A 25,031-nucleotide genomic window follows, 5' to 3' on the forward strand; every position below is an offset into this window, starting at 1 on the left:
ATATATTGGCAACTGTTTTGTAGGCCTTTTATTGTCTTTGATTGTGTGTCAGTATTGATCAGCGTAATATGGCTGCAGTAAAGGACAGCATACTTGTCAGTGATAAATTGAGTCTCATATAGAAGTATTGATCTTGCAGGATTCCAGTGTTTGTATTAAAACCTCACACTGTTTGGGTAATATGGATGCCCATAACTAAGCGGAAAAATGAAGACCAGTTGATCTCCAATATGCAACATCCTGCATTAGATTGTTTAGCAACATTGTCTGTATACTAAGCAATTCAGTGGTGCTGGATTACAGTCTGAATATTTACTTAAGATTAGAGCCGTATCTGTGTCTGTGATTGTTCTTCATTGTGTGGTGGCATTTCATTTTTTGTGAATTAAGTATATAAAAACAAAACAAAAGGTAATTGAATTATTTGCATGCATCTTCTTGTGGAAGAGAAAATACATTTACCTGATATAGGAAGAGTGAAATTGTTCAGTGTTCTTCCTACACAGGGTAGTCAGTGTGCTATACCCTGCCTGTAGTGGAGATTTAAGCTCGTTCCAGTGGAAGGTATATCCAAGCTGTTTTTGTTATTAACCATGATATCTTACATTCTTGTGCAATGTTTATGCATGATGCACTTGATGTCCTCCTGACTGCTGCCCTGGAATATTTTCTTTCCTGTGTCATATTTCTGTTATCTATTATACAACAGCACCAACTCAAAATCAGGCGTTACAACACTTTTCAACTAACACAAGTACATTTTCCACATTGTAGGCAGGTTTCTGACAACTCTTTGGGTTCTAGATGGTCTCTTATCAGCTAAATCAGCTTTTGTTGCCCTCCCTTCCCCCTCTCCTTAACATGCTACCACTGCTTTCAAATACTTTTGTGAAAATTATTGTCTTTTTTAATTATAAATGTTGCCTTTCCTGAACATTTAAAGAACATTATTCCTTTTACATCTTTTTTTGTTGGTCTCTGCTCTGTTTTCCATTATTTTTATTATTATTATTATTATTATTTTGCTACAGGGAACATTAGAGCTGCAGACATTTCTTTTCATGTCTCTTTGTTGGTAGATGCCTCACCCAGACTAGGCAGTAATATGTTTCCCTCAACTGCCATGAGTCCTTAATTGCTTCTGCTCTGGGCAATGACAGTTTACCTGAATGACTCCAACTCTAAGCCTCATGAAAGCCTGGTAGGAGATTGTAACCAATTTGAAAATGGTCATAAGCCCTTCTCTGTACTCAACATCGACCATTTTTTTTAAAGGATGAACATCTTTTAGTCCTCCTGATTCTCAAAGGTAATGAATTCTACGATCCTCCTGCTCTCTAGTGAAAAAGACACATTTTAATGCTGTCCTAATGACTGGGATGTCAGCTGGAACATATTTATTCATAGTGTCAAAATTGTGATGTCTAAACTCAACACCAAGTGTTCCAGCCAAAGTCTCATTATCAAGAGATTTGTACTTTAGGATTAAGTCATGCCTAACTAGTCTATAATTTATGGAAAACAGAGGTAACTGTTAAAGCTCTTTCATGTAACTCGGAAGTTTTACCCTATGGGTTTGTCTTGTAAAGTACCTTCATATCCATTCAAACTTTTTATCTATTTGCAATTCAAGAAACAGGCTGAGTGGCAATTTATTTTATTTATTTTATTTTACATTTGTTAACCGGGCTAGTCCAACTGGATGCATGTCCATTTTCAGTGGAGGCCCGGGGAGAAAAGCTCCAAGTTCAAAGACATTCTGTATTGCATTTTAAAGTATACAGAACAAAAACATTTAAAACAAAAAATTATTACATGATATTAGAAATATTCTGTATTGTGGAATACGCACCCTGTTGCCTCTGCATTGCAACACAATATATCCCCGATGGTAACATAACACTTGTGAATGGTAAATGAAACATAAGCATAAAAAATAAGTATTACTGCCTTTGTAGATTATTACAAAGGAAAGTAGACCAAAGTAAACATATGTCTCTCAAAAGCAGACTGAAGCAAACCCTTAACACTCACGTATTATACTTCAATATTTTTTTATGATTATTGTTAATCATTGCTTCCAAAATGTATATTTATAAGATAAATGTAAGGGAGGTAAAAAAAAAAATAAGCTCCATAAAGATAAAAATGAAAGAAACATATAACAAGACAAAAGGTTCCACATTGCATTCAAAAGTATTTCTAACCCTGAAATTAAATCATGTGCAAACAGCACAGAAAAATCTTACTCAGCTGATAAATTGATCATATCCAAGTATGACACCAAACTATCATCAAAGTGGAGGATAACTACAACGTATTCTTAAATTATAAGGTAATTATACAATAGTCTTTCAGTAAATGGTGTAGTAGCTCGGCCTCAGCTAATTACAGGTACCCTGGTGGACAAATTCTATGCTGCCAGTTTCATAAAACATAGGAATATTAAGTACAGTACCTTTTCCCATCAGGGATGATTCCACTAGCATTGTGTAAGATATTAACTGCAGTAGTAAGAAAAGTAAATAATGCTAGCTGTCTGGGACCTGTTAATAGTTACTACACTGTATAATTGATAATCTGTCTACTTAAGCAGCTATATATTTTTATAAACACACTTCATGAAATCAGACATGTTCCAGAAGTTTTATACCAGGCTATTGTTTTCTGTATACAAGGGAGGAACTGCATCAAATTTTAACAACTGTAGACCAATCAGCCTGTATCTTTTAATGACTTAAGACTAGGAAGTAACTGCACATAATTAAAGATGGTATTATTGTTGTAGGTGATTTATTAAGTTTTTACAAAAGACAGGTGTGACAGGTCCCTACTCCAGGCCAGCAGTGAAGGAGACTGAATTGTCACCACTGACTCCAGTGAGGGATGGTCACTAATAGCAAAGATGGATTCACACAGTATTTTCAGATGCAGCTTCCTGCACCTAGCACAAGTTCCCTTGACAGCAAACAGGGAGCACACTCCAGACCTGGGGCTAGACTCTCTTTCTCTCTCCTTCTCTCTCTAGACCCACACAAAACTCCACACTGACCACTTTGGGGCTCTGTGTCCCTGTTCCCAGTAGCTGACACACCCACGTGGATATTTGAGTTTCACACACATGCATACACACCTGGGAAAAGCTGGCACAGATTTACTAGCTGTGCCTTTTTCTGCCCAGACTCTGAAGTAATCACACTGCCACCAGTCTGCTACTCTAAGACTCTTACAAAGGGTACCCAATTATACTGTGTAAAATTAATACTAGTAGAAATGGTAGGATGTGACCAAACCAGCAAGGCTTTCAGGAGCGGCCACAGTGTCACTAAAACAAGCATACTGTCAAGGTGTTAAAAGTATTCTCTAAAGGTGCAGTCACAATGAAAGGTATTAAAATATTTAATGATAAATAATAAAACAGAAAACAGGAGCATACTGAATACAGTAAACAGCAGAGTTTCAGCCACAGAGATATAAAAAATAATACAGTTGGATAGTTTCTCATAGATGCAGAGAACAATACTAAACTATTCTCACTAAATGTCCCTGACTAACTAAAGAATTATATTGTCCTGACTACTTACTAAAGCAAGGGAAGCTGATGTGTGCTGAATGTCTTACCACAGCAAAAGCCATATGATGTTTGTCTTTGTTGGTGTGGATGTGTTTAATATATATCCTGTCAGAAATCTTTCTTGTCAGGTTCCAAAGTGCTGCTGTGGGAGTTCTAAAGAAAGCAGATGCTGCCTAGAGGATGACATCACTTCTGATCACCCTTACTCTGGTACAATACACACACAGATCTTTGCATCTGAAATCTATAACACAATTTCAAACTTTCCACCCTTCCAGGGTTCTCTGATAAACATACACAGTTGAGCGGTTACAACAGTACAGCTTAATATGCATGCATACATTCTTTCTGTCCAGCAAGACCTACTGATTCATAGGTTCATTGGTAGGTACTAGGCTGTCGGCCCTAGGGCCCATACAAGCCTAGCCAAAAAATGTACCCTGGCTTTCGCCACCCAAGAAAATTATTTTCCTGCGCCCCTGTCGAGCAGAGCCACAGAAGTGATCCCCGGGGTGAATTTCCCATTTCCCATCCAATAATCAAGATTTTTCTTAAAGAGTGATAATGAGGAGCTTTGTTTGACATAAATAGGTAGTCTGTTCCAGAGTATGGGAAGTCTCTGGGACAGGAATCTATCCCTCCAGCATGTTCTGTTTATTGTGGTGACAAGGTTAAGGTCCCTAGAGCATGTAGCTCAGAAGGATTGGGATTTCTTTAAGTGGAGCATGTCCAACAGCTCTGGGCTTGACATAGCTTTGTATGCTAGGCAGAGATCGCCCCTGAGTAGGAGATATGCTATGGAGTAAAGCTGTAGTTTTTTGAGATGGTCTGCATAGGGCATCTGTTTGAGGCCAGTAATCCTCTTTGTGAGGTATTTCTGTGGTCTTTCCAGTTGTTGTACTTGTCTTGTGAGGTACATACCAAAAGGGGCGTTGTACTCTATAATGGGTCTAATGAGTGATGAGTAGAGGGGAACAATAACCTCTTTTTTTTTTGGACGAGAATCCTTTTGTGATGAGATGAGCCACGTAGAAGGATTTCCTGACCACTGTGGTGATGTGATTATCAAAGGTGAGACTACTGTCCACCTGTGTCCCAAGGTCTCTTATCACATTTTCGGCATTAAGTAGACTACCAGCTATGTGGTAGTTCATGGTTACAGACTTTTTACCAAAGGGGATGACAATACACTTTTTGGCATTGAGCTTCAGGCCATGGCTTTGACACCAGGTGTCTGTCTCAGTGAGGCCCTTTTGTAGTTTGTCCACATCATTAGGAGTTTCGATTATGGCTCCTAGTTTGCAGTCATCTGCAAACTTTGTTAGCCAAAGACCTTTTGTGTTGGCCTGCACTTCAGAGAAGTAGATACCAAACAGGAGAGGACCCAGGACTGAACCCTGTGGTACTCCACTTGTCACTGGTCTGATGTCGGATTTGGAATCCGCTACTTTCACAGTGTGGGTTCTGTCCATGAGCCAGTTGGCAACCCATCTTGTGACATAGGAATTTATACCTAGTTTAGTGAGCTTATCTATAATTCCAGAGTGGGGGATGGTGTCGAAAGCCTTGGCGAGATCTAGATAAGCTGTGTGAACCATTTTACCCTCATCTATGGCTTTGGTGACTGCTTCAAAGAAGTCAATCAGGTTTAGGAGACATGATCTGCCTTTTACAAATCCAAACTGAGTAGGGTCCAGAGTTTGGAGATTACCAATGTCTTTGTTTATGAGTTCCACGATGATATGTTCCATGGCCTTGCGGACCAGGCTCGTCAGGCTAATGGGGCAGTAGTTCCCAGGGTCCGTCGTGGCTCCCCCTTTGTGGAGTGGGATAACTGTCGCGGTGCACCATTCAGTGGGTACAAAGCCTGAGGTGAGGCTATGATTGAACATGGTACTTAGGGTGCCAGTTCATTCTGTAGTTCATGTAGAACGCAGCCTGGGATATTGTCAGGTCCCATGGATGCTGTGTTCTTGGCTTTGGAGAGTGTGTTTTTTACCTGTGCAGCCGTGATTATAGGAACTTTGCATTCTTCCGGTATAGAGATGGGCCCTCTAGGGGGTGAGAGGGGGGTAAAGTTAACACTGAACCTATCTGCTAGGATGTTGGAAATATCAGTTGGTTCTGTATATTTAGTGCCATTATGCTGTAACTCAAAGCAGATCTGAGTGTTCCCATTTAGATTCTTGACATAGCTATAGAATGCTTTGTGGTTGTCTTTAGAGTCAGTAGCAATTTTGTTTTCGTAACTAGCTTTGGAGGATTTTATGAGGGATCTCAGCTTCGTACTAAGGTTGACCAGGGAGTTCCTCCAGTCATGGGATTTTACTCTTTTTTGCAACAGTTTCTTTCTTCTGTTGTAGAGTTTGTTTATGGCAGAGGACCACCAGATTGGCTTCCTTTTTTTGGAGGATAACATCTTGGTTCTATTAGGGATAGCATGATCCATGCACTCGTGTAAGTTCTTATAAAGTGCATTTGTGTAGGATTCAGCAGTCATACCTCTATTGTCCATCTGCATGGGTGTCATGAAGTTTGCCACTTCTGTCTTAAGAAGTGTGAAGTTGGCTTTTGAGAAGTTTTTTACAATGGTTTCCCTAATTGGGGCTGGGGGTGGGATGTGGATGTCTAGGCTGATTAGCTTGTGGTTGGATCTGACCAACGAGGAATTGACCTCTGGTGTGGAACACCGGTTTCCCATGTTGGTAATGACCATGTCTAGGATATTGCTGCCCCTGGTGGGGGTGTGAATAAGTTGATCCAAGGCGTTGGAATTTATGAATTCTAGAAAACGTTGAGCAAAAGAGTTGGTACATGACTAGTTTTCCCAGTTAATGGTGGGGTAGTTGAAATCGCCCATTATTAGGGTGTTGGGTTGTACCCTAATATTTTCCAGTGTATTAAGAAATGAGGAGTGTGAATCCTGGGGCATGGTGGGGGGTCTATAGCAAGTTACAATTTGGATTGCGGTCTTGCCCAGAGTTAGTTGCACTTGGATATTCTCGGATGCATTATGCTGTGCAATTAGCCTAGAGGTGTGGATATCCTTAATGAATATGGACACGCCTCCGCCTTTAGTGCTTCTTTCTGGGTTAGGTGGCCGAAAGGTGTGGTATGAATTGAACCCTGGTAATGCAGGGGTGCTCTCTGGAGCTTTGAACCAGGTCTCTGTCACTGCACAGATGTCAATGTTCTCCATTTTAAGGAGTGCCTCGAGTGAGTGCATTTTGAGGTTTAGACTTCTAGCATTGAGTAGCATTACCCTCAGATTTTGCTTGCTTGTACCTGTTACAGTGGTGAATTTGTCATTTGAACCTTGCCTAAAAAAGGCACTATAGGGGTGGCAAGAGCCTTAGCCAGTATGTGGAATCCTAAGGGCGACAGGTGCAGGCCATCTCTGATGCATTTTTAACACAAGTAACTTTACAAGTATATTTTTAACTGAAACATCTGTACAAATCAGTATGATACTCAAATAACGTAAAAGTAATTTAGAACTACACACATGTATCCCTCTGTGCCACACGCTCCAGGGACCTAAACCTTATTACCACAATAAACAGAACATGCTGGAGGGGCAAGTTCCTAACCCAGAGACTTCCCATACCCTGGATCAAACATCCCATTCACTTCAAGCTTAGCACTTCACTGGCCCTCTTTAAGAGAAATCTTGATGAGTGGATGGGCAATAGGAAGTTCATCCTGTGGATCACTTCAGTGGCCTTGCTTGACAGGGGCACTGGGAACTAACTTTGGGCGGCATGATGCCAGGGAACCTTTTTGGGCTAGGCTTGTATAGGCTCCAGGGCCGTTAGCCTAGTACACACCTATGAATCTATGAACCTATGTAGCCTAAACTAAATTTTGTGCATCAGCTCAATTCTTGAGATTACAAAGGAACGTGAAACAACACATACAAGAAGAGGAATAAACATAACTAACAAATACAATACTACTCCCAATACATGCAAGAAAGAGCAGACACATTTACCAACACTCATGTACAAAAAGAATACCCTCCCCTGATTTAAATTAACTACCCTTTTTAAAGTAATACAAAACACACTACAGATTGAGCAATACCTAAGTTACTTGTCTAATATTGCACTTTTGTGGGTTAAATAATGCTGACTATGGATATAAAAAGTAAATATCGCACTTACTTGGAATATATGTAAGTACATATTGTACAAGTAAATAAAAATTGACCTATTATGTGTCCAGATCCCAGAGACTAGTGCCCGAGTTCAGAAGTCTTATCACTGTAGGGTAGAAACTGTTATTGAATTTTGTAGTCCTGCAGCAGATGCTGTGATATTTCCTGTCCGATGCCAGATGCTTAAACGGTCTTTGTGCAGGATGCATGGTGTCCTGTATTATTTTGGTGGCCTTTTGGATGCTTCTTGCAGAATAAAGTTGTTGTATCGAAGGAAGACTGGAACCTGTTACCTTCTGTTCAACCGTCACCACTCTTTGTAGCACTTTCCTTTCTGCAGCTGTGCAGCTTACAAACCAACTGTGAAGTTGCAGGTGAGGATGCTCTCTGTTGTACTTCTGTAGCAGGTAGAGAGAATATGAGGAGGAAGCTTAGCTTTTTTCAACCTTCTTAAAAAGTGGAGTTGTTGGTGTGCTTTTTTGACCAGTTGGCTGGTGTTTCCCAACCATGAGAGATCCTCTGATATGTGTCCACCCAGGAATTTCATACTCTTAAGCCTCTGCACACTCTCACCCTTGATCCTAAGTGCTGGCTGGTTTGTTCTCCTTTTCCTGAAGTCGATGATAATCTCTTTGGTCTTGCTTACATTCTGGTCAAGGTTGTTCCTCTCACACCAACTGATCAGAGGTGCCACCTCCTGTCTGTATGCCCTTTCATCCCCCTTTGTGATGAGCCCCATGACTGTGTTGTCATCAGCAAACTTGATGACATGGTTGGACTGGTGCTTAGCATAGCAGTTGTGGGTCAGGATGGTGAATATCAGTGGGCTAAGAACACATCCCTGTGGAACGCCAGTATTAATTGTGATGCACTTTGATGTGTTCTTACCTGAACACACCCTCTGTGGTCCCTCAGTTAAGAAGTCCAGGATCCAGTCACAGAGATATTTACTGAATCCTAAATGTGCCAGTTTTTTATCGGCTGCATTGGTACCACTGTATTAAATGCAGAGCTGAAGTCTATGAACAGCATCCTCACATAGTTATCTTTGCCCTCTAAATGCTCAAGGGAGATGTATAGTGCTACCGATATGGCATCAGCGGTGGATTGGTTAGCTCTGTACACAAACTGCAGAGGGTCAAAATCAGGAAGTAGGCATGATGAAAGATATGGAACATAAAATTCTTTACAAATCTCCAGGTAGCTGTGCTGGCATATGTACACATGTACTGCCCTACTCTTCCTGGCAGAGATTGGAACTACATCATAACAGGCACTGTTTGTCAGTCCTGCATCTGCCTGATCACCTTCCGCTACTGTATTCAGAACACTAGCCATTTGCTAAAGAAAGATGGCTTCCTTCATTTGCTGCCATTTTTTGCATAATAACAGCTGCACATGATGAGGGACTAATTGCGTATGGTATGAGGCATACTTGGACATTTCAAGACATTAAACACTATTCTCCTTAAGTACATTGTAGATAAGCTCATCCAGCTAAATATTAATAGTTACATTGCTTGATGGGTTAATTGGCTGAGGGGGTAATGAAACATATTGTAGGAGCAGATTATGTATGAAAGCCTGATGAAGAGTGGGGTCCTTTATGGGTCTGTCTGAATTTCACCTTTGTTCAGCCTGTTCTTCTAGAAAGTTAAAACCTGTATTTCGTAACATGCAGATAACTACAAATGAAGACTGTATATTAAGAAATGTTATTGCTACCACAGAAAAATGTAAAAACTAGTGCAAGGCATAGTTAACACAATAAGCACCTGGTGTAGCGGTAACAACCCAATCTTAATGATGCCAAATGTAGGTTTGTCCATTTTGAGAAAATAATGTATGCATTTTCAATGCAGAATTAATAGCAAGCCACTAAAGGTTGACAGAGAAATAAAAACAAATCAAGACAATCATGGACAGTAAGTACAGTTTTGATCAAAGTGTTGCACAGAAAAGCCTACTCTTCCTCGGTATGTGTCACTGATTACGCAAAAAATCAAATGTAATGTTACTAACTGTAGTCTCGAAACAGGCCATCTAACACAGCCAAAGGAAGTGTGGAGGTTCTTAACTATGAGAAAAAAGGGCTGGAAAATATGAATTTCTTACACTGCCCTATTGTTCTGTACCCTGTAGGTTTCTGAGAGGGGATCTGTGTTTAGCTGGCAGAATCATTTCAGACACAGTTTTATTTGAAACCTCTTCTTAGAACATGTAACAGAGTCTGTTAAAATAGAAGTAACAGAAATAAAGGTAAAACTACTCAATGCCTGCTGATACTGTGGAATAAATTCCACTCACTTTAAGGTTAAGCTTAAGACTAGCAGTTTTCAAAAGTAAAATTGCCAAGAGTGTGGAAAGTAAAAAAAAATCTGTTAATGAGAAAACAGTTGTCAGGCTTTTAGCAGATTGTAAGCATGTTGCTTAAATCTGTGATGTCATACCGTGCCATACTTGTATTTAACACTCACTAGACCTCAGAGAAGTATACACTGCTGCCTTCTTCCTGACAAAATTTGAACAGTTATATTGCTGTGCATTTTGCTTCCTCATCTATTCCAGATCATTAGTCCCAGGGTGAACGGTGCCTGAGTCACCATTTTCTGACCATATTTGAGGGAGCTTGGATTTCTTTGCCCAGTTTGATGCGTGTCACATTCTTTAATTTAACCTCCTCTCATTGCCCTACCTAACAGTGCATGTAATGGAATCTCCTAATATAAATATGCAAGCTGCTCTGTTAGCAAGCTCCTAGTACCTTTTATCACTTTCACATTCAGAATTCTTGATATATAAAATAAAATCCCAGTAGAAGGGGAAGCACATGGAGGAAGGGATAGGATCAGAAATCTGGTAGATACTTCCTGCATTAACAGTTATACCATAAGTCACTGCTTCTGTTTGCCTTAAATTTCTGAATACTAGGCACGTACTTCACAATGTCTTTTCCAAACACCAGATTCTGCTGCTTGCTAATTAAAATTAGTGATTTGAGTGTGGCTATTCATCAAAAAAAATAAAACTCAACCCATCTGAATTAAAAAAAAGCAAAGTACTTTTGGCAAAATCTCACACTGGGGATAAACCTACTAAATGAATGCCTTGTATACTTTTAGACACAAAACTAAACTAAACTAAAATAAAACTAAACTAATCTAGTATTTAAACCCCAGTTGTAACCTAGTCTGAAGAAAAAAAAGATGAAGGTTTGCTGGGCAGTCTCACAGAAGACAATCTTTCTAAATTTCATCGGGTGCATTGTGTAGCTAAATAGCAAACACTCTTCCTCACCAAGAGGATAAAGGGGCTCAAACATATGTCATGCGCTGCCCGACTGAAGAGACTCCAGCTCTATTCAGTCGCATGCCGTCTGCTCAGAGGTGATCTGTGCCTGACATACAAGGCCATGTCCAACCCGGAATTAATGGACATGCTCCACCTCAAAAAATCCAAATCCACCAGAGCCATGAGAGCAAGAGACTTAAACCTCAACACGGATATAAATAGGACGTGCTGGAGGGACAGATTCATCACCCAGAGACTCCCTACACTATGGAACAGAATCCCAGTCCATGTGAGGCAGAGCCCCTCACTGACTCTGTTCAAGAGAAATCTTGACGAGTGGATGGGAGATCGTAGGTTTACCCCAGGAATCATCTCTGTGTCACTGCTGGACAGAGGCACAGCAAACTAATGGGTATAGTATTCTCATCCTAAGGGGTGGTGAAAGCCACACACACTCTGGCTAGGCTTATAAATGCCCTAGGGCAGATAGCCTAGTATGAACCTGTATGAACCTATGAACCTATGAACCTCTTCTCCATGCTTGTGGCTGTAGCAAGATGCTTGCTAAAACTGTAAAAAGCAGCTTGCTACAGTTGCTGCCATAAATTCAGGTTATTACGTTAAGCAATTCAGCTTGCTGTAAACTGTACTCCTATACCGTCTGCACTTATTGACTGTGCCTCCTGACAGCTTGTACCTGAGGCCCCTTTTTCCCTCTTCAGAATTATTCCTCTGATGTACATACACTGTGAGACATATTCCTTCTATATTTTGTTGTTCTAGGTGATTTATTAAACTCTCTTTGATGCTAACATCTTTTTGCATCCTCAGTTATTAACATTTATGTGACCCTACCTGTACAAGTGAACTTTTAAAGTGAAAAAAATGCTGTTCACTTTTTTGCACAGGTGACAGGCTATTTTTGATTGCCTTTTCAACCAGCCTGGATAGCTTCTCTGTATGTGTAATGAGGATTCAGTAGCATACCTTAGTGGTATAGAAGAACAGGTATTATGGCAGTAAAACAACCATGATGAAATCCAGTGTGGTTGTGCAATAGATGGGGTGAAAAGGTATCCATGCAACGTGTAGTATTATTTTTCAAATTATTTTTCTTGTTTCTTCTGTACCTGACCATTACAAGGCTATAACCCATCAACATGAAATTAGTGTTCTGCATCTTACTGAAGCTTTAGGAATGAGTATGTTTCCAGTGTAAGCCACCTCCTCAGTCAGCTGTTTTCAGTGGCTGGCTCTGGAAGAGAAAGGAAGGCTTTGCCAAGCCTCATTTAGAAATATCAACAGAGACCACTGAAACACACTCACAAACATTTCACACAAAATGCCAATCACATCGCACAAAGTAGTCAACATACCAGTGTCTCACAAACACAGCCCAGTAGGCATAACAATAAACCAATGCAGCCCATAAGGCATAACAATAAACCAAACATACTAGTCATTGGCGGCTCAATAGTGAGACACAATGATGTCCCCCTCTCCAGGCTCAACAAGGAGAACGTCACTGTCAGCTGTTTGTCAGGCGCTAAAATCCACCACATCAAGCATGGACTTAAGTCTCTCCACAACAAGTACAAGTATAACTCTGTCATTGTCCATGTTGGTGTGAATGACTTGAGACGTACCTCCCTGGACTATATGAAGAGAGACATGGTTGAGCTCTCAAAATATGCACTGCAGGCAGTTGTGACCCTAGCCCTGAGCAGCATCCTACCTTCATCAAGAATGATGCCACAATACCAACAAAAAATGATTGACTTCAACAATTGGCTTAGTTTCTGGTGTCTTTTCAAAGGGAACCATTTTCTGTCTGCCTGGGATGACATGGTTGACAGGCCTCGTTGCTTTGCCAGAGATGGCCTCCACCTGTCACCCCTTGGGTTCCTGATCTTGGCCAAGGCTCTTGCCTCTCCCATTGTGCCTTTTTTAGGCTATGTCCCAAAGACAGGTTTTCCAACATGAAAGATTTGTCAAAAAGCAAATTGAGGGTCATGCAGCTCAATGCTAGGAGCCTTAATCTGAAAATGCACTCAGTGGAGGCTCTCCTCACACTGGAAGATGCCGATATCTGTGGAGTCAACGAAACTTGGTTTATGGCTGCAGAGAGCACCCCTGCCTTACCAGGCTATACCTCATTCCATACTTTCCGACCCCAAAATGAGGTTGGAAAGACTAAGGTTGGTGGAGTCTATATCTTCATTAAAGACAGGCACACCTCCAGACTGGTTTACCAGCATGATGCACTGGAATTACTTCAGATGCAACTGACAGTTGGCAAGACACCCATCCAAGTTCTAGCCAGCCATAGACCCCCCTCCAAGTCTCAGCACACTCATCCTCCTACCTGGACCTACTTGACTCAATCAAGGTACCCCCTAACACCCTGATCCTTGGTGACTTCAACTACCCCACCATAGACTGGGTGAACTATTCCTGCACTAATGTACTCGCCCAACGATTCCTTGACTTCATCAACTCTTAACGCACTAGACCAGTTGGTTTCATCTCCCACAAGGGGAGATAACATACTGGACTTGATTCTCACCAACCTGGGTGACCAGTGCACCACTTCCATAGTATGTTCTTCCCTGGTGAGATCAGATCATCATTCTGTCTCATTCAAAGTTTCTATCCCACCTCAAAACTTCTCAAAAGGTGACTATGCCCTCCTAAGGGAGAATATCAGCAGCTTCTCACCACCGCCCCCCTCAGATGATGCAGACAACTATGCTGAACAGTACACCAGTGCAGTGTACAAGCACCTGTACAACTGCATGGACTCAGCTATACTCAACAGAACTAAAACCTGCTTCTCAAGGAAACACAAACCTGTCTGGTGGACATCTTCTATCAACAGGCTTTACAACAAAAGGAAGAAACTGTTGTCCAAGGGTAAAAAGGAACAAATTCCAAATCGGAAAATCTCCCTCCTCTGCCTTAACAAGCAAATTAGATCACTAGTGAAAAACTCCAAAGCCAATTATGATTTGAAACCAGCCTCCAAAACAAAGGGAAACCACAAGTTCTTCTTCAGGTACATTAGGAACCTCCATGGCAAAGCCCAAGTTTGTTCTGAATTAGTACTTAATGGTACCACTTACACTGATCCTGCTGACTTAACCAACCTACTAGCTGATAGGTTCAGGGCAAACTTCACCCCCTTATCGCCCCCCAAAGGCCCAGTTGACATCCCCGATATTTATACCACACCTCGCATCTCTGTAGATCAAGTGTTAAAGGCCCTATCCAAGGCAAAGAAAACAGCTTCCATGGGGCCTGATAATATCCCAGGCTGTATTCTGCACCATCTCCTGCAACAACCAGCTTCGCCACTGAGCATCCTATTCAACCACAGCCTAATTACAGGATTTATTCAAGCAGAGTGAAAAACCACCATTGTCATCCCCTTGCACAAAGGTAGTGCCACTACTGACCCGGGAAACTGTTGCCCCATTAGCTCAACAAGTCTGACCTGTAAAGACATGGAGCATATTATTATGGATCTCATAAACAAGGACATAGGTGATCTCCAAACACTCTACCCCACCTAATTCGGATTCATCAGGGAAAGATCTTGCCTATTGAACCTAGTTGATTTGTTTGAGACTGTCACCAAGGCCCTGGATGAGGGAAAGTCAGTACGTACAGCTTAGCTTGACCTGCCCAAGGCCTTTGACACAATTACCCACTTGGGCATCATTGAAAAGCTAACACAACTTGGTGTTAATCCTTATCTCATCAGATGAGTGGCCAACTGGCTCACAGATAGGACCCACAAGGTCAAAATAGGTGCCACCACCTTCGACGGCAGACCTGTCACTAGTGGTGTTCCCCAGGGATCTGTCCTGGGACCCCCTACTGTTTGGCATCTACTTCTCAGAAGTCCAGGGAAAGACCAAGGACCTGTGGCTGACCAAGTTTGCGGATGACTGTAAGTTGCGTGCTGTCATTTACTCCTCAATTGACATTAACATACTGGAAGAGGGTCTCACTGCTACAAATAACTTGTGCCAAAGTCATGGCCTTAAGTTAAACGCAAAAAAATGTATTATCATACCATTCGGCAAAAACACGGTCCCTACTGATTACCACATCAACGGCAATCCCCTAAGTACACAACCCATGGTGAGAGACATGGGTACTTAGTTTGACAATAATCTCACATTTGACCATCATGTGGCAGCAGTGGTCAGAAAAGCCTTTTACTTGGTTCATCTCATAAGTAAAGGGATTGCATCCAGAAAAAAGGAGGTTATTACCTCTCTGTAATCCTCCCTCATTAGACCTATAATTGAGTATAATGCCCTGTTTGGTATGTACCTCTCCAAACACCTGCACTAACTGGAAAGGCCACAGAAATATTGCACAAAGAGAATCCATGGCTTTCAACACCTGTCTTATGTGGACAGGCTCAAATCACTATCACTTTACTCAGTATCATACAGATTTCTCAGAGCTAATCTGTGTCTCGCCTACAAGGCAATATCGGACCCTGCCCTACTAGAGATGCTCCATATCCATAAGTCCAACTCCTCACATATTACCCGCTCGATAGGCCTAAATCTAGTATGCAACATCAACAAAACCTGCTGGAGAGACATGTTTGTCTCCCAGAGGCTCACCCCGTCTCTGGAATAGACTTCCCATACATGTCAAACAGAGTACCTCGCTGACTCTCTTCAAGCGCAACCATAATGAGTGGAAGGGAAACCACAAATTTGTCCCAGGGGTTCCACCTTTGTCCCTCATTGACAGGGTCAACAGGTGCTGACTGAGGTTTCTTTTTTGGGGATAAACTCTTGGCTAGGCTTGTAAGGGCCCCAGGTCCATTGGCCTAGTAACGTCCTATGATCAGAATGTAGCTGTCTGAAAAGGAAGTGGTGTGGACAGTCTTTTTTGACTTTGAGGCTGCAGGCAGAATCATTAGACCTCCAAAACGTTTTTTTTCCATACTAATGCTAACTTTATAATTGGAAATTTGGCATTTTGAGTGAGGACAATGGTCTGTGCTAGAGACGTATGCTTTATCTCTTTCTGCGTTTCTATGTTTGACTTGTTATTCAGATTATTTATGTAGACAGCATTTATGTTTGTTATTTTCATGCAGAATGCATACAGGTACAGAGTAATATAAGCAGAAATGTGTACCAGTCTTGTTCCCTTTTCCTCTATTGATTGCAGCAACTGAAAGGCAAGATTCTGGTGAAAGGCAAGAAAAAAGGCAAATTAGAAAATCACATAATAAATAATAATGTCGGTGATGTGCAAGAAGAAATCTACGATGTATCTGATGAAGATGAGGCAGCAGAAATAGATGATGAAGCAGTAAGAAACAAAGTTCAGAACAGCAAAAAGGTAACGTGATTTTTTTTAATTAGCTTTTATTGATTAATAAAATTCACTCGTTAAGTTTATAGTTATTGTTGCTTGCACCCCTAATAATATGTTCTAATTAATAAAAAAGAATCATTTTTAAGGAAAACTTCACATTATTAAAATAGCAGTGTAAAATGTATTATCTAAAAATGCACATCAAAACAAGTACAGAAGAAAATAATACAAAGTAAATTGCATGTCTTAAGTATAGATACATTGCATATTTTGATGTAATCTTATGGTCTCAACTTTGATGCCAGCAGATCAGAAGGTCGTGGTTCTATCCCCACACCAAACATTTAAGTTTATGTCCCAGCACTGACACTGTAGTACAACATGAGTGAGATGCTGCACTCTCGAGGTGCTATCCTACGCATGAGGTAATAAACCTGAGTTGGTAAATTTTAAGATATTATGGCATTTGTAACAAGGAGAGCAGAAGTGTGGATGATGTTTACTGCATAAAGCACTTGTTAAACATAGAAATGCATCATTAAAGAACCATAAAGCAACAAAATAAAGAATAAAAATGGTGAAAAGTATTCCTTTCCCCATAGGAGGTAAACATTAAAAAATAAGGCAACAGACAGTAGCCACAGTAAGGCCATGTTTTAATGTGTGCAAAGACACATGCTTTGTCAAGGCTTTCCATGAAAAAATAACATCGGAAGCATACATATAGAAGTATCCCTATTGTAAGTCAGCTTACGTGATAGAAACTGCCTGACCTGATGAAGCTTCTAGGTAAGATAGTACCAGCAAGGATCCCCTTAGATTTCCTTCTGTATCACTGTTGCATTATTCGTAACAGAAGGGATGTCCCTCCTTGGACAAACTCTCATTCGGTTAGTATAAATAAGCTTTAAAGAGATCTTGTATGTGCTGTACATCACATTTATGCTCCCCACACAGGACTTAGAGCATAAAAGGTACTTACTGACACAACTGCCCAGAAATTCTTTTGTTGCCAGTTCAAACTCCATTTTTGCCAGTGGTTTGAATGCTTTGTTGCTGTACCAAATATTTGGCAACACCAGATAAGTGCCCCATTAGGGTTATTTTTATTTTTGTTTTTTTTATTTTACTTTCTTGGTCTTGTATTTTATAGCACTACCTAGAGTTCATGTCATCCAGGAGGGGAAATGTCAATCGGGGAGGCAGATTCCCCATAAGGATCATCATGAACAGTGTCTTTTTTGCTTGAGCACACCCACAGCCATACCTCTTGTAGTATCTGTAAGGCGTTTGTGCCTAAGACACTCAGAAGGCATTTGTCTTCCCTGGCCATTTATTTTGAAAGCCAGTGGCTTAGACAGTTAGCTCGGGGTATCATGGCAGAATCCTTAAACCCCAAGATACACCTACTAGGTAAGAAGAAGGCTAAGAAGTCTCAGCCGGATTCTTTACCTGTCCCTCTAGAAACATGTAATAGCTTTGTAGGTTGTTTGGTGTTTACATTGGAGTCCTCTGCCATGACTCCACCAGAGGCCAGCATGAATCTGTCTTTTCGCACATCTTCTGAGGCTTTGCAGGTGTCTGCTCCAGACATTGAGGGGGGAACCACAGTTGACTATCTCAGAGGGCCCTAGAGGGATTCTGCAGATATTAATCATGGAGAAAGTTCCATGTTCTCTTGAATCTTGACAAGGGTTAGAACCTCTGGTATTTGTTAGGGTAGATGTCCCTTCTAAGAAAAGACAAAAACTGAAGCATGTTTTGGTCTGGCCTATGGATCCTCAGAGGGAATGGCAAGACTTTACTCAGGCTTTATTCTCTGGCTTAATGGCCCTAAAGCCTCATCAAGGAGTTTCAGTACCCAATCCTCCTTGGACCTGTACCTCTTCTAAATGGTTTAGGGAACCAGATTCCTCAGACGAGGATTCCCTACCTGGTGAAGAGTCTTTGTCCTAGTCTTTACAGATGCCTTTGCTCTTGGCTTATGGTTCTGATGAAGAGGATTCTGTTAGCTCTGAGTCTCCCTTCAAGAAATTGTCCTTTGTGGGCATAATTCCTGGGATGACAGAATTTTTAAGTAGGATTCTTCTCAAGTGTCTGATATTCAGAGAAGATATTATGAGTTGCATTAGGTTGCTACTCCTAAACCATCGGTAGTTCCTCCTGTGTTGGCTGCCTTGTTAGATACCTTTGCTACTTCCAAGTCTCCTAATTGTCAGCCTCCTGCTCCTAAGGAACCTGATAGATTCTATAAGGTTCCTGATGATTGTCTGTTTTTATTTAAATGTCCTTCTGCTGATCCTGCTGTGGTGTCAGTCTCTTCTGACAAATCTTCTAAACTTTTACCCTCTTCCAAACTTTTGTCTTCTGATAAGGATAGTAGGACAAAGGAGAGGATTGGCAAGAAAGTTTACACTGCTTCTACTTTGGTCTTTAGAGCTATTAATTACCAGGCCCACATGATCAGGTATGCTCTAGCTTTGATTTCTCAGGCTTTTACCTATCTCTGCCTTCTCCGATTCTAATGCCAAATCCTTTGCCTTATATATTTTAGGTTCTGCTTATCAAGTGCTTCATCACTCTATTAAGTGTAGATATGATGCTGCTGATGCCTCTTCTAGGATTGCAGCTTTTGGGTCCATTATGAGGCATTATTCTTGCCTTCATCTCTAATTTCTTCCTGAGGATGGTAAGGTCAAGTTGTTGGATGCTTCTTTAGGTAATTGTCATCTTTTAGGGACTTCTCTTGCTGACATGTTTAAGTCTCTTCAAGAGGAAGACAAAGCCTTGTACGATCTTAAACATATTTTTGTCTCTACTATCCCTAAGTTCCAGAAGAATTATTTTTCTAGGTCTGCTTTTGTTCGCAGGCAACCCTGCCAGGCCTCTAAGGGCAGGAAGGGTGGGAGGTGGTCCCTCTCTACTAAGGCTTCTCAGCTTTTTGTGGCCCAGAAGCCTTCTTTATCTGATAAGCCTGCTTCTCTTTGACAATTTGCCCCCCCACCACCACCTTTAGACCAGGTTTCTTTGTCCCTTCAGCTCTCAGTTTGTCTTCCAAATTGGCATATCATCACTTCAGACTCTTGGGTTCTTTCTGTCATCCATCAGGGTTACTTAATGATATGGAAATCTTTCCCTCATTATTCTGGAATTCCTCAACCACTTCTAGAGCAACTTCCTCATTTCTTGGAGCTTATAGGGTTCCTGTTGAACCAAGGGACCATTCAACCTGTCCCCCCCTTCCCAAGTGGAAAGAGATTTTTATTCCAGGATGTTCCTGGTTCCGTGACAGGAGGGCACTTGGAGACTTATTTTGGATCTTTCCTAGCTTGAACACCTTTCTTGAGATCCCTTCTTTTTGGATGCTTACTCTTCAAACTCTGGTTTCTCTTTTATAATCCCAGGCTTTTCTGGAATCCTTGGATCTGAAAGATGCTTACCTTCATATCCATATTCACCCTCTGTTCAGGCAGTTTTAACATTTCTCTGTGTGTTCTTCTCATTTTCAGTTCTCTGCTTTGCCCTTTGCCCTCTCTATTGCCCCAAGGGTATTGACAAAATGCCTAGCGCCTGTGATTGCCTTCTGCAGGCTCCAAGGCATTCAGATTTTTCATATCTAAATTGCCTGTTGCTTCAGTTGCCTTCTCCCAGTTGATTGTTGCAGGATATGCAGTCCACCTTCTCTCTTCTTCGAAGACTGGGGTTTACTGTCAACTTCCAAAAGTCCACCCTGACTCTTTCTCAGGATCATGTGTATCTGGGATGCAGAATTCAGATGATGCCAATGTTGGCCTCTCCTCTGTCTCCAAATATATTGTCATGACAGCCTTCTGTAGTCTCTTCTTTGTTTAACTACCATGCCAGCCAGGGAGTTTCTTCAGGCCCTGGGATTTATGGCCTCTTGTATTCCAATGCTTCCTCTTGCCAGACTGCATAGGCAGAAGCTTTGGTGGTACCTCAAGTTGGCTTGGCTGAGCATCATCACCTTCTGAATTTCAGTGTACCTCTCCTTCCCTGTCTGAAGAAGGAATTCCAGTGGTGGATTTGACAGTTCGATCTCAACCCAAGCCAGACTTTTCAGCCTCCAGTCCCTTCTCAAGAGCTGTTCACTGATGACTCAGTCATGGAGTGGGGGGGGGGCATCTCTTGGTCACCTGAAAGTTCAGGGTCTTTGGCCTCCCAATCAGAAGTCATACCATACCAGCATCAAAGAAATGAGGGCTCTGATTCTTGCCCTTCAGGCTTTTCACCCCATATTCTCTCCAGGCCCTTTGAAAGTGTATACAGACGGCACAACAGTGGTGTGGTTTGTCAACAAGCAGGCAGGCAAGAAATCTTACCTCCTCTGCAGGATGGCACTTTAGGCTTAGGAGGTGACTGTCAGTCATTAGTTAAGTCTTCAGGCAGGTTTACATTCCTTCACAGCACAATCTTATGGCAGACTTGCTGAGCAGGTCCAAAACACAGGTTCACGAATGGATACTTCACAGAGATGTGCTTCTGTACATTGTCCATAAGTAGAGTATTCTTCAGATAGATCTTTCTGCCTCCCCTCAGAATTGGCAGCTTCTTCTCTTCTGTTCCAGGATGCCATGCCATCTAGCCTGGAAGATGGACACCCTTTCCTTGGAAGGGGTGATTTCTTTATGCTTTCTCTCCTGTTTGTCTACTTCCAAGAGTCCTGCAGAAGATTCAGCTGGCCTCCTCAAAAATCTTCCTAGTGACTCCCTTTTGGCCAAGACAGCACTGGTTCTCCCCTCTTAATGCATCTGGCCAGGGGTAGTCATCACAAGTTACCTCACTAGTTGGCTCACCTCACACAGGAAAAAAATGTCTGTCATCCATTCTCACTTGTCCACTCTGCAACTGGCATTGTGGTTGATAGGGTTTTGATCCCTTTCAGGCAGCACTTTTCTGAGGACTTGCTCAGAGTTTTATAGGAGGCAAGGAAACCCTCAACCAGAAAATCTTATATGTTCAAATGGAAGAGATTTTAGGTCTGGTTCCATGCTCTTAACCAGAACCCTTTTTCAGTGGGGGTCCCTGTGGTCCTCTCTTATTTGTGTGAGTTGCTCCAGTCTGGCTCGGCCTGTTCTTCTGTGAAGGCCCATTTGTCAAACATTTCTGCTTGTATGTCCTTGAATCTTCCTTTGGCTTCTCATTTTGAGATCAAAGAATTTCTTAAAGGTGTCCTACATATTAGGCCTTCAAGAAAACTTATTCCTCCTCCTTGGGAACATAATTTTGTTTTTGAAAATTTGACTCAGGCCTGCAGATTCTCCTTCTTTGCAACATTGTACTGAGAAGACTGTTTTGTTGCTGGCTCTTAGCTCTTCTCAGAGAGTTTCTGAGTACCAGACCCTTATGGCCATTCCTCCTTTTTTGTTTTTTTTTTCACAGAGACAGGGTGTCCCTTCATACTAATTGGTGTCCCTTAATACTAATCCTTCTTTTATGCCCAAGGTAGTCAATGAGTTGTCATTGAGTTAATCGATACAACTCCCTTCCTTTTTCCCTTCTCCTCAGTCTGTTACTGAAAGGTTCCTGCATACCTTGGATTTGCACAGACAGCTCAGCTACTATTTGGCTAAGACTAGGACTATGCATAAGTCTGTTCAGTTTTTTTGTTTACTTTCATCCTAGGTCTTTGGGTTTGGCTGTTTCTAAGCAAACCGTTTCCTCCTGGATATCTAAGGCCATTTCCTTTTGCTATTCTTTTTATAGCAAATCTCTGTTTGCTTCTGTTAGAACTCATTCCACTAGTGATGTTGCCTCTTCTGGTGCTTACTTCAAGGGGTTGGACACCAGTTCCATCCTTGAAGCTGCTACTTGGTCTTTCACACATACCTTTACTAAGCATTATAAGTTGGATATGGTTTCTAGGGCCAGAAAAGGTTTTGCTGAAATCATTTTATGTGGGTTTGTTGAGGGCTCTTCTCAGCCTTCCACCTCTCATTATGTTTCTTGAGCTTCTTTAATCTCCCTTCTGTTATGAATACTATAACACTGATATAGAAGGACATAGTACAGTTGTGTAAAATCTTGCCATAACTGTCCTCTTCACTGTTGCAATATTCGGTCCCTCCCTCTGACTCCCCCTTTTTGTTTATTCTGCATTTTTCCTTCTGGGTGTGCTTGGTACTCCTTTGTCCTATGATGACTGTTCTCTTCTGGGAAATTCAATTCTAGGTAGTTACAACCATACATCCGTTTTATGCCCTATGTTCTTTGCGGGGAGCATAAATTTGACTTAACTGTGCGAAAACGATCTATTTTAAGCTTAGATTGCCCAGGGAAGGACATCCTTTCTGTTACAAATTATGCAACAGTGAAGAAAAGGACATCTACTGTTATGGTAAGATTTTATACAACTGCACTTTTTCAAGGCAGCATAATTCAGGAGAAAAGACTCTGGGCCAGTACTACACTAAGTGTACACTAAGGGTATATGATATGTATTCCAGGACTTTCTTATCACATTTTTTGCGCTTTCTAGTCATTCAGAAAGATTACACTAAATGTACATGTATTCTACACTTTGTGGTAACCTTCATAAGTCCCTGTCACTATTTAAAACTGCAAGAATATCAGTAAGAAAACTAAAATTAGGAGGAAGAAGGTGTGACTTATGTTTGTGTTTTCTGTTCACTCCATAGAAATTATTGAATCTCTGGGTCTTTGTTGGTCATAACCCCATTCTTGGCTTTAAAAGACATTTGTGATACCACTTTATGGAGTGCCTTGCCACATGATGTCATAAACTTAAGAGATGGTTGGGAGGGTGGCCTAATGGTTAAGGTGTTTGCCTTACAAACACAAGGTGCAAGGTTTGAGTCTCACAAGGGATAATTGTAAACATAAAATGGCTCGCAAGGGCAGTTAGCTTAGTACTAATCTATGAGCCTGTAATGAGACATGGTGTCAGACTTTTTGAAGTATTTCACTTTATAGGTTCATGACCCAGAGACTCCCCATACTCTGGAATAGATTGCCCATACATATCAAGCAGAGAACCTCATTGGCCCTCTTCAAAAGGAACCTTGATGATTGGATGGGAGATAGGAAATTCACCCCGGGGATCATGTCAGTTGCCTTGCTAGACAAGGGCCTGGAGAAGTAAATATTGTGGGAAGAAATATACAGGGAATTGTTATGGCTAGGCTTGCATAGGCCCTAGGGCCGATAGCCTAGTACCAACCTATGAACCTATTATTCATGCAACAAATCAAGCCGTTCTTATTGCATCCCCCAGCAGGTTTAAGTCTTACCAGCATAGTTTTGCTGCCTTTGTACTTCTGTCAAGATGGAAAATATATTGCAGCTGTGTTTAATTTTGTGATGTTTACAACAAAATTGGTTTTCCTGTTATATTCAAGTAGAACTACTGATTTCAAGCAGGACTTTGGTGAATGATGACACTTCTTTTTTTTTGTTGTTTTTTTGAGGGTTTTTTTGCTTATTCTCAGGATGTGGCGATAATGTTTCAGAACTGATTTGGAGATTGTGTGCAGGGATTCTAGACTACGATTCCTTCTTGTACCCGCTCTTGGTGTGGTGCATGTCTGTCAGTTATCTCAGATTATTAAGGTTTGAGTGAATGAGATACTGGTACTCTGTAGTCAGAGTACAGGGTTTAATTCTTACCATCACCATTTGCATACTGTCTGACTTTGAGTGTTCTTGGGTTGCCCCTGAAAAGGGACATTTGTTTTCAATGGGCTTACCTTATTAGTAAATGTACAAAACAAAGTTGCACCTGATCTAGTTCCAGAGCACTGCCGATGTCCTGACATTTTCTTTCTACTTGTATGATTTGCACATAGACTGTGTCCTTAGTATCACTACCATACTTTCTGCTAACATTTTCAACTTTTAAAACAATAGTGTTTGAAGAGGACTATGCTGCCCAAAGTCAGTGAGGCTTTCGTACTTTGCCTTTGTCATAAGATGCTCTTTGAAATTTCATTTTCATATTTTTCTGGTTGTTTTTCCTGAAAACCAAGGAGATGCCTTCTTAGACACTGGCAGTTTATATGCTGTGTCCATCCCAAGAGCTGGTTATAGGCTCATAGTTATACATTAAGCTAATAACCACCAAGGCCTTTATAAGTCTAGTCATTTAATCAAACACAACTGTGTCCCTATATGTCATGGATGTTTATTACGAGTGGGTATGTTAGGAAGATTCTAGAGACTATTTGGGGGTATGTTAGTTTGGGCATTACTGTCTGCCACTCTGTATCAGAGACATGGGAGTCAGACCCAGAGTGAATTTCTGATTTTGTATCCAGTAGTCAAGGCTACACATAAATAGGGTTAGGGATGGAGTCTGCTTCACATAGATTTGGAGCCTGTTCCAGAACATGATGATCCTCTGAGATACATATCTGTCTCACCAGCATGTCTTAGTTATCTCACAGGCAAAATTTAAGTCTTTCAATCTAGTGGTTCTGATGCTGTTCATTTTGTGAATGTGCAAAATGTAATTTTGAGCAGGATCTGAGGATGCCTTGTATGCCAGGCACAGGTCATCTCTCAGTAACCTGTATGAGGAAAAAGTATAGAGATAGGGCTTTAAGGTGATCCTGAAAGACAATGTGTTTATACCCTCGATTCTCCTGGTAAGGAACCTTTGTGGGCGTTCCAATTGTTGCATAT

General features: G+C 41.3%; 1 protein-coding gene across 2 annotated transcripts in view; it reads left to right on the forward strand.

The window, feature by feature from the left end:
• Positions 1 to 25,031, forward strand: part of LOC122811507 (1-phosphatidylinositol 4,5-bisphosphate phosphodiesterase delta-1-like) — a 969,949-nt gene that overhangs the window by 852,382 nt on the left and 92,536 nt on the right. For both annotated transcript variants that reach the window (XM_044083389.1, XM_044083388.1), the window contains exon 9: positions 16,224 to 16,397. In XM_044083389.1, the coding sequence (XP_043939324.1) occupies positions 16,224 to 16,397 (174 nt within the window). The remainder of the gene's footprint in view (positions 1 to 16,223; positions 16,398 to 25,031) is intronic.

This window comes from Protopterus annectens, chromosome 9.part0 (assembly GCF_019279795.1).
Source record: "Protopterus annectens isolate FY-2018-M chromosome 9.part0, PAN1.0, whole genome shotgun sequence".
Classification (NCBI taxonomy): domain Eukaryota; kingdom Metazoa; phylum Chordata; order Ceratodontiformes; family Protopteridae; genus Protopterus; species Protopterus annectens.